Below are 10,825 nucleotides of genomic sequence, written 5' to 3'. Positions count from 1 at the left end.
GAACATGATGCATTTTGATGAACAAAAAGACTTAACAATAGTTAAGAATACTTAAGTATTATTGGCCTAGCCTAATACTAACAGTATTTACTATGTGCAGGCACTGTTCTAAACCCAAGACATTTGGTCCCTTGTGTAATTCCGACTTTTTGAAGTAGACAGCATGTTACCACTGTTTTACAGATGGGGGATATAAGGCACAGAAAATGGATATGCCAAGGTCATATAATTAGAAACAGGAAAAGCAAAGATTCATACCCAGGCAGTCTTCTCTTAACCTCTGCTCTACTGCCTTTCACTGATAACCCGATTTTACCAGTTTAGGAAATGTGCAATCCAGAAGAAAGTTTGTACTGAGACATGTTATTATAGCCGTGTTCTGAATCAGGTTTGTTGGCAATTTCTGTCTAGACAAAGAGCTTAACAAAGGGTGCCTTCCACAGAGAGTTTTAAGGAGAAAAGTATACAGATCTTCATTTCACAAATTAATTAGGCCCCCACACAATTTCAGAGTCCTTTTTCCTGTTCCATTTCTCTCTAGATTCTTCTCTGTTCTTATTTTGTTTCTACTAAGTTAAATCATTTGAAATTGCTATTTGACTGTACAAAAGTGGAATTTCAAATGTTTAACCCAGTATTTAAACATCTTTTCGTGTGTGAATTTAGGGGGTGTATACCATTCTTTTCTTTTAGCAAATTGTTCTGGCTTTATCTCCAAAATATACCTTGAATCTGTTTATTTCTCTTCATGTCCACTTTGGTCAGTGCCACTGCCTTCTCTCATCTGGGTTACTGCAGTAGGCTCTTGACTGGTTTTCTTCTTCTCTTTTCTCACTCTTGGTTCCCTAAGGGGCCAGAAGGGTTTTTTAAAAAGATAAATCAGATCATGTCTTTTCCTTCCAGTGGTGCCCCATGCTTAGAATACATATCCCCTGCTCACCTCTTTAGCCTAACTTTATACCACATTTCTTTTAAGCCAGTGCTTTAGACCCAGTGACTTTCTTTCATTTCCTGTAAACACATCAGATTCATTCCTACCATACAGGCTGTATTAGTCATTCCCTTTGCCTGGTATGGTCTTCTGCAGAACTTCCCAAGGCTGGACATTTATATTTCAGTTAAAATGTCAGCTGTCCAGAAAAGCCTTTTCTGATTACTTGTAGTAGTCAGTCACTGTGTTTCAATTCATTGTTTATATTCCACATACCATTAATCCTCTTTGATATGTCTTGTCTCCCTTTACTGTAATGTAGGCTTATATAAGTAGGGATCTTATCTTGCTATAGCCCCAATACCTAGAAGAGAGGGTTGGAACACAGCATGCACTAAGCAAATACTTATTAGATTAACGAATAAAAAGAAATAGGTATAGTCTTTGGCACAGCAGAACTTAGCTGTACAGAATTGAGGTGGTTTGGAATATAGTAGTGAATTGGACCTGCCCTGAGAATGAGATCTTAATCAGTGTTTTCCAATAAATAGGAATGTAATGTGATCCACCTATGTAATTTTAAGTTTTCTAGTAGCCACATTAAAAATGTTAAAAGACAGATGAAATTAATTTTATATTTTATTTAAACCAGTATGTCCAAAATATTATTTTAAAATCTAAACTTATAAATGAAAGTTAATACCTTTTTTCATTCTAAGTCTTTGAAAGCCAGTGTTTATACACTTACTATACATCTCAATTGTTATTAAATTTTCATTGGAACTACTTGATCTATATTGAGATTGCATAAAATTCAGTGGAAAAAATAGATTCCTATATATACAAATTACTCTAAACATACTTAAAGGTTTTCCAATAACTGAATCGAGTATCAGTTTTTAAGTTTAAAATAAAGTGAAAAAAAATTTAGTTCCTCAGTTGCATAGCCATCTTTCAAGCGCTAAATAGCCACATGTACGTAGTGGCTAATGTATTGGACAGCACAGATAGTTAAAGGATAAAATGTCTGTTCATCGTTGGGTCAAAAGGGGCAAAGGAGAGGGTAGTATCAGAAGTATGGTAGAGGGAAGAAGGTCTAGAAAAATGCAATTGTAAGCTCTTTATACAGGTCATATTTGAGGACAGATTCCTCTGGTGCTCAAAACTAAGTGAGGTATGGCTTCCTAAAGTAGACTACTTTAGCATGTGTGCTGCATAGATTTTAGGTATTCTGGGAATCATTTTGTGGGGTAGAAAAATGGTCTAGCAGTGCTGGTCATATATATTTCTAAATTGAATCTTATATGATGTGGAACAGTTATGGAAATCAGATTATTTTCCTACACAGCAGTGATTCTTCAACTAGGCTGGTGGGGTAGAGGAAAGGTTTTGCCTTTCAGGGAATATTTGCATCTCTTAAGAAATTTTTGCTTGTCACAAGTTGGGGCTGCTGGTGGCCTCTAGGGGTAGAGGCCAGGCAAACTGCTAAACATCCCATAGTGCAGAGACAAATTCACAAGGAATCGTCTGGGTGAAAATGTCAGTAAAACCAAGGTTGAGAAACTGTGCTCTAGAGGATTTGAGTAAGAAAGACTGAGAGATCTATTCTTTTAGAACCTTAATCTCTCTTGCGATATTACTAAGGGTAGAACAGGTTGTTTTGAAGCATTTCAAAGTTTCTAGTAGGTTTTCACTGTTGATGGACTTTTTGGTTAGACTGTAATTTCATGCACAGGATGAGACTGTAGACTCAATAAAGATAACATAAATAACATGTGCATGTATGACTCAATGACCTTGGGATAAGCTATCTGTTCACCTTTGCATGACTTGTGACATGTGCCCCACTGTTTCAAATATAATTGATGTCAATATTAGAATTGTCACCCTTTTCTCTTCCCCATCACCATCTCTTATCTTTGTTCCTTTCCCTATACCCTTATTCCTTTTTTATCATTCTCTTTTCATTCCATCCCTTTCTGTTCTATCTTGTTTCCTCTCTCTTTACCAATGCCTGTGCATACCTCTGACATCTCCTCCTCCCCAACCGTCAACCATTTCTTACCTTCATAGCTATTGCTTCCCCATTCAGAATCACCAGTTTAACCACCACCCCAACCTGTGTCTGAAAGAACTGTCCACCTGTGTCTGAAAGAACTGTCCCCATACTCCCTTTAGGTGCCTCTTAACTGTCACTGTCTTTTCTACTAGTTCATGAAAACTACAAGTTCTTGCCTCCCTCCAAAAATGATGGGAGAGGTGATACATGTTTCACAACAATTTGAGAAACTGCCTTCCATGTTTAGGGTTCTTTTAGAACAGGTGCCATCATTCCACGATGGCTTTCTGCTAGAACCCAGTGATTCTGGATTACAGTGTCTAACATATAACATCTTCATTTCCAGAAACTGTGGCTGTGATTGGACTCAGAGCTCTTCTTTCCAACTGGTTGTAGAGATCTTCTTTCCAACTGGTTGTTTCCTCATCAATTTTTTGTGGGTTTCTACAGACTTACTAGGGCACTGACTAATCCTACATGGTACTAACAACTTAGATCTCCTTTAACATCATGCCTCCTTTGCCTTATGGCAGCAGTTATCCCAGGTCCCACTGGACTTTCTTTTATTGCCACTATCACTCCAGGCTGTCTCTGCCCTTAAATCTTTCTGTACCTCCCTGACTCTTATCCTTGCCCTCTGGTCAAGATCAGATGTAGACACTGTGGTAACAATCTGGAATCAGCATCAGACTAAAAAAGGGTAACATGGTCTCAATGCTCCAAACTACTTTTCACATTAAGACTTCGAGGGTGTACAACTCTTAAGACAAATTTAGAAATAAAAGGAAATTTTACTCAGGTAGATTCTTTGGTGCCAGAGAAATTTTTAATGATGATTGAAGCTTTGCCTACATTTAGGATACTCAAGGTCTCCAAGGTAGATTTCTCTGATAACTAATTTGGCCTGAATGGCTAAAGAACTTTTGTTACTTACACCATATTAGTAGAGCTTATTTGCTGTATGAATTCTTTGATGTCTAATAAGGGCTGAACTTACACGGAAGGGCCTCCCACACTCATCACATTCATAGGGTTTTTCACCTGTGTGGATTCTCTGATGCTGAATGAGACCTGTGCGCCCACTGAAATCTTTCCCACATTCTTTACATTTATAGGGTTTCACCCCAGTGTGTACTCTATGATGTCCAATGAGATGCGATCGTTGAATGAAAGATTTTCCACATTCATCACATTTATAGGGCTTTTCTCCAGTGTGCGTTCTCCTGTGTTTACTAAGGTCTGAGCTATGACTGAAACTTTTTCCACAGTCATCACATTTATAGCATCTTCTTTTCCTCTGTTTCCACTCGAAAATGCCCTCACTTTCAAAAGCATCTTTGGATTCAGGATATTGAAGAATATCTTTGTTAAGTCTGTCATTTATCTTCCCAAAGAATTCCATGTCTTTGGATTTATCTTCCTTCTGGGACAACTCTTCAGTTTTAGTCTTGGTTTCATCACCTGTAACAAATGTACAGTATACAAATAGGTCCTATTCTAGGTTTGAGAAGCAAGAAACTCATGGAATAAAGAACATGTAAATGTTAAAAATATGTTATAAAAATGAAAAATCACATACAATGCACAAATTAGATAACTGGCACCATCAAAACATATATTGGCAATAAAGGGAAGAAATTTACAAAGAGGCCACTAAGAATGACATCAGAATTATTATTTGGGAATAAACTAGGAGGAGAAGAAAAAGCAAAAATGTGGACAAGGCAATCATGTGCAAACGCAGAGTGGTAAATGGGAACTCCAGATATACCAAAGATAATTAAGAAGGATAAAGAGAGATTAGAAAACAAAGAAGGCGAGGGAGGTACTTTGGGAGAAATTTAAGGGGTCTGAAACATAGGTAGTAAGTGGGAGTAAAACCAAGTAAAAGTGATTGGAGAGGGTAATGGGATGAGGGATTTGAGAGGAATATACTGAGTAGGAACCATTGAGGGAGCTAAGTGTGTATAAATAATAGCCAAAAGTGGAGAGAAAGCATGCAGGTCAGGATAAATAGAGGGAGGAAGATAAGCAGGAAGTGACAGTAGATGGTCTGGCATATGTTCTGGGTTGAATCCTTTCTTCTGAAACTGATGTCCTCGCTATCATCTCGTCTAAATCCTAGCTTGGTGGTTCTCAAACTTTATTGTGCATCAGAATCATCTGGATGGCTTAACAAAACAGATTGCTGGACTCCCTACCACCAGAGCATCTGATCTGATAAGGCTGGAGTGCAGCCCAGGAATTTGCAGTTCTTGGTATGATAGATACTGCTGGTCTAGAGACCACACTTTGAGAGCCACTGACCTACCTATTATTCAAGGTCCATCTCAAATGCTGTCTCCTCCAGGAAGTCTTCCCTAACCTCCTAAATTGGATGTGCTCTTTTCCCTCTTCCTGATCCCATATCCTCAATCCCAAGCTTAGCATGGAACTTGACACACAGCAAGTACTCAATAAATTTTATAAGGAAGTAGGTGTTTTAATGATTTGGAGAGGGTAATCCTATGTGGTCTAATGTTGGATGTCACCTGTTTGGTTATGCTGAAACCTCCATCTCAACAGGTCTAGGAATCCCAACTGTGCAACAATCATTTAATCACATGGTTTTCAGTGGTCCACACAGCATGACGGGAGAAACAGCAAGAGCTACCAGAACATTTCAGTGCCTGGGCTGGGTATGGAAAACACTGGCTCTGGACTGAGTGAACTCCACTTTTCACTGTCATCACAATATCCAAGCTACCAAATCTTCCTCAAATTTTACCTTCCTCTTTACAATACATATTTTTAATCAGGCAATAGATTTTTTTTTAAAAGTTTGGTTATTTGCTCTAAAATGATATTGTTTTGGAATCTAAATACCATTTTATCTCTGGTTAGAATAAAAGGACTGGATTAGAGCCAGAACGTCAAGATTTCAGCCCTGGCTCTACTGATAACTGTTTAAATGTTGGCAGATCATAACCATTTGGTTCCATATCACCTCTGTACCCTCCTCCTTACCTCTTGTTGATCAGATGAGGAAATGTATGATAAAGCATGTGGAAAATTATAATGTGTGGCAGAACTATTGCTAAGTTAGTATTAGTAGTTTAATGATCATTAAGCAAATCATGGAAATTAGAGATACCACCATACCATTAAGAAAGTGTTTTCAAACATCAACACCTTGGCTTAGCTGCTGCTTTTACATTCTGGAGGCACTGACAGTTGGTTTTTGGTGGCTTACTGATGAAGATGAGTTTTTTTTTTTTTAAGAACACAAAGAGTTGGCACCTGTGGTCAGTTACTACCTTCAGAGGAATCTACCAGTCTTTAGGATGAATCTCTCTCCCATGACTTCAAGAAAAGTCTGGAGAAAATCCCTCACCAAGACTTCAAAAGAATTATAAAAAAATATACAGGGTTAGCAATTCAAATTATAACCCTCTCCATTATATCTGCAATTGAACAATGTAAATAAAATTGTATGGAAACTGTCAAATGTGAACTTTTCTCATCTCAGGGACCTGCAGTTTACTTGGCCAACTGGAGTTTCAGGGCTCTGTTGATGTATCTTTTCCAATTGCCAGCTAATCCCAGGCTAATATGATATTAGGAGATCCTGTTTCAGAGACAAGATTAGGACTATTTCGTTTCTGCATCTTCTGCCAGGGCCATTCTTCCAATTTTATTTTGGCACATCCATGAATTGCCTTATCATTCCAGATAAGCCCAGTCCTGCTGGTCACTGGGATGAGGATATGTCCATAAAAATCATCTGATTACCATATGTACAACTTGCTTGACAGTCTAGAGGGAAAGGACAAGGTTAAATGCTGAGTGAAGTGAAACAGGAACAAAGTTAGGGAGACTATCACTTACTGCTACCAGAGAGTCAGTGTTGTGGGTTAATAGCATATCCAAAAAGTTTCCTTTGAAATACCTGACAATGTGTTAGAAAGAACTTCAAGACACTCAGTTCTCCAAGTTCTCTAATATATGAAGATAATTCTGTATTAAATGACCTCAATTATAATTCCAAGTTATGTTTACAGAGGTGAGTTTCATTATCCTAGCCAAGAGATAATATTCATAATCTTGCTGATATGGATAGAATGAAAATTTTAAAACAAGATCCTGCATAAAAAAGTCTATTTAATAATAAATTTATTTTAAAAGACACTGGCTTTATTGGGTTATTACCATGACGGTTTTAAAATATTGTTCTGGACTAGTAGGCAGGAGCCCCAGCTCTCCCTCTAAGTCCTATGGAAACCTGGAAAAGTCACAGCCACTGTGGGTATATCTGTTCAACTGTAAAATGAGGATTTGGACCAGATAGTATATTATTTTAATAAAATTGAGAGGCATTTCTTCAAATGTATTTCTTGTGATTTCTACAAGGTTTTGTGTGTGTGTGTGGTAGTTGTTTTGTTTTTTCCTTGTCTGTTTTTTGGTGGGGAGCCTGGTTGGGGGGTATATAGATTAAAAAAGTTGCCAGGGTGGTACTTTAGAAAAAAGTCATATTCACACTGTTCAATGCAGACAAAATGGACTTCCCTAAGAATCCACAGGCCTCACAGGATAGCTAGATTTCATGAGGCATCTTTCAGTTGATTAGAATTAGAAAATACAATTCATATTTTAACTGCATAGTATTCCCGTGAAATGTTATTTTGGTAGCAGCACATACGTAAACCTCTACAATTTTAGGTATAGAAAGTGTGTATTTTTCTGGACTTATACTAATGAGAAGCAGAGTGAAACTGTCCAGAAGTATTTGTATAAAAACATAAGGAAAGACCATCTAGAATTTAAAGTTTTGCACAGACAAACCATTAATCATTATAATAATAACCTCTGTGTTATACACAATATAATTTAGCATGTTGACATGTTAATTATTATTGTGCACTATTTTATAAGTGCATGTCCTGTGTTTCCCAAAGGTGAGAGAAACTTATTATATGGCTTCTTACAGAACATAAGTGAAGATTCCACACAGTTAAGCTTACTAAAGCTTATTAAAATGGTCTATATCTTTCAGCTTCTACCTCCTGAAACTCCTGCCCATAAGACTCATTAAAAAATAGCACCTAAGTCTAATGATAAGGTCAAGGGAGGAAGGGAGATAAAATCTTCCACAATGAAGTGAAGGACAAGCAGAAAAACTTAAAAAGAAGAAGAAAATGAGGAATCTCATCTCTAATCTAAGGAACCAGCTCTTCCTTCATATACACAAACGCCTATACCTTACCATTCCTTTGGGCCTCCCCAGATTTCTGCTCTTGCCAGGTCTTCTTGGGATGAAGCTGGATAGTTAATGACTCATGTGGCCTTCTCAAGGGGGCCAACTTGTCCAAAAGTGCGTCCTGTCTTTCTGAATTGCCTGGAACCTGGGAAAAATGAAGTATGTTTGATGTGTAAGGTAGATTTTGTGAAAGAACAGAAAGAACTTCAGAGCTAGATCAGAAGAAGCATGCGCCAGGAACCAGGGCCACAGAAAAGAGGACAAATTATCATTTAACTGCAAATGGCAATAATGACTAAAAATGAAGGGACAGAAGCTAATCTACACTTCAGGACACTGGAGAGTAAAATTCAGTGTCTCTAACAGTGATCTGCAGAGGCCCAAAATCATAGTCTTGGGACTTGAGATACCTTAAATATCATTGAACTCAACTTCCACCAAATGGGGGCATTTCTCCTATAACTAGGAGAAGGAAATGGCAACCCACTCCAGTACTCTTGCCTGGAAAATCCCATGGATGGAGGAGCCTGGTAGGCTACAGTCCATGGGGTTGCAAAGAGTCGGACATGACTGAGTGACTTCACTTTCACTTTTCACTCTCATGCATTGGAGAAGGAAATGGCAACCCACTCCAGTGTTCTTGCCTGGAGAATCCCAGGGAGAGAGGAACCTGGTGGGCTGCTGTCTATGGGGTTCCACAGGATTGGACACGACTGAAGTGACTTAGCAGCAGCAGCAGCTTCTATAACTGTGTGGTCCAATATGATAGCCACGAGTCAAATGTGGTTACTGAGCACCTGAAATATAGCTAATACAAATTGAGATATGTAAAATACATACAAATTTTGAAAACTGAAGAAAAAGAATGTAAAATACCTGGTTTAATATTGATTGCATGATTACATATTTTGGATAAATATATTTTGCAAATGTGGCTACTAAAAATTTATATATATGGTTCACATTATATTTAATTACCATATATTAAATGTATATTTAATTATAGGTATTAAATGTGAATGGGTCACAGACAGTGCTGTTCTGCAATATCCTTGTTATCTACTTGAACCCCTCCTTGAAGGGGAGTTTTTTATTACAAGGTAGCCTATTTTATGTATGTGCTGTGCTTAGTTGCTCAGTCGTGTCCCATTTTTTGCTACCCTGTGGACTGTAGCCCACCAGGCATCTCTGTCCATGGGGATTCTCCAGGCAAGAATATTGGAGTGGGTTGCCATGCCATCCTCCAGGGAATCTTCCCAATTCAGGGACTGAACCCAGGTCTCCTGCATTGCAGGCGGATTCTTTACCATCTGAGCCACCAGGGAAGCATTTTGTGTATAGGTAACCATGAATGTTAGAAAATTCTTTGTTTTCCTCTGACACCTATTTGCCTTCCTATAGCTTCTCACTGATCCTAGCCTTCCAAGCTGACATAGAATTGGCCTAGTGTCTCTTTTAACTCAGTCACACTTCAGTTATTTGACACGGGTAGTGCCAGTCCCTAAGCCTTATTCTTCTCTAGGGTAACATATTAAAATATTTTCAGGTATTCTTGCATATGCCTTTTGCCTTGGCTGGGTGCATATACCCTGAAAACTCACAGCCAAATGATTACCGCCTTCCTACCTGCTTTCGAGGTTCATCAAGCTCTCTCTCCAGATCCTCCAGCACAGTCACCGCCTCCTCTCCAGTCTCTGGATGGTGTGCCTGCACCCATGCTTGCAGGTCCCTGGGGAGAATGCTCAGGAATTGTTCAAGCACCAGCAAGTCTAAAATCTGCTCTTTTGTGTGGCATTCTGGCCTCAGCCACTGGCGGCAAAGGTCCCAGAGCTGGGTAAGAGCTTCACGGGGTCCAGGTGCGTCCTGATAGCAGAGCTTCCTGAAGTGCTGCCTGAAGAGTTCCCTTCTGTGAGGACTGGACTTTTGTGAGATGGAGTCCTGTCCCCTGTAATGGTCTTCTGCTTTAACTATTAGAAGTCCTTTTTGTTCTTCAAGTTCCAGAAATGTGGTCATTCTGGGCTGTTTTTCAGGAGATGAATCCTCTATCTGGGACTGAGTCAAGGGGAATCTCTCAGAATCTTGTCTCAGAGAAAAACCTATTGCCATAGAGAAATGACAATAACTGCTGTGAACACAAACACTAATAAAAGGAAGCTACCAGAACTGAGTAAACAATCTGTTGCTCAGTCATGTCAGACTCTCTTCAACCCCATGGACTGTAGCCCACCAGGCTCTTCTGTCCATGAGATTCTCCAGGCAAGAATACTGGAGTGGGTTGCCATTCCCTTCTCCAGGGGATCTTCCCTACCAAGGGATTGAACCTGGGTCTCCTGCATTGCAGGCAAATTCTTTACCGTCTGAGCCACCAGAGAAGCCCAAACAGTCTGATACGAGGCTGTAAATAAGAACACTGAAGCAGGAAGATGAATTTGAATCTGGGCTGTTGTGTAATTTAAAGCAAATTACTAGATCCTCATCTGTAAAAATTCTCAGGTTTCTCATAGGGTTGATGTGTAAATAAGTAGGCAAAGCCCTTGGCCTGGCAGCAAGCATTGAGTAAACGCTGAGTATTAATAACTTTGTTAAGAGGCTTTTTCAT

At 38.9% G+C, this 10,825-nt stretch overlaps 2 protein-coding genes across 5 annotated transcripts in view; both read right to left on the bottom strand.

Moving 5' to 3' along the window:
• ZKSCAN8 (zinc finger with KRAB and SCAN domains 8) overlaps window positions 1-762 on the bottom strand; it is a 28,885-nt gene extending 28,123 nt beyond the window's left edge. Inside the window, exon 1 of the mRNA XM_055570928.1 lies at window positions 726-762. The gene's annotated coding sequence lies outside the window, so the exon portion shown is untranslated. The remainder of the gene's footprint in view (window positions 1-725) is intronic.
• ZSCAN16 (zinc finger and SCAN domain containing 16) overlaps window positions 1-10,825 on the bottom strand; it is a 35,749-nt gene that overhangs the window by 14,948 nt on the left and 9,976 nt on the right. For 2 of the 4 annotated variants that reach the window (XM_055570938.1, XM_055570937.1), the window contains exons 3-5: window positions 9,853-10,322; window positions 8,233-8,371; window positions 726-845 (exon numbers count right to left, since the gene is read on the bottom strand). In XM_055570938.1, the coding sequence (XP_055426913.1) occupies window positions 832-845; window positions 8,233-8,371; window positions 9,853-10,239 (540 nt within the window). In that variant the 5' untranslated portion in view covers window positions 10,240-10,322 and the 3' untranslated portion in view covers window positions 726-831. Of the gene's footprint in view, window positions 1-725; window positions 846-3,794; window positions 4,452-8,232; window positions 8,372-9,852; window positions 10,323-10,825 lie in introns of those variants that run through there. The other 2 variants (XM_055570936.1, XM_055570935.1) reach the window with 1 other exon arrangement.

This window comes from Bubalus kerabau, chromosome 3 (genome assembly GCF_029407905.1).
Source record: "Bubalus kerabau isolate K-KA32 ecotype Philippines breed swamp buffalo chromosome 3, PCC_UOA_SB_1v2, whole genome shotgun sequence".
Taxonomy (NCBI): Eukaryota; Metazoa; Chordata; class Mammalia; order Artiodactyla; family Bovidae; genus Bubalus; species Bubalus kerabau.
Note: the sequence above shows the minus strand (reverse complement) of the source record. Positions and strands in the feature narration are given on the sequence as shown.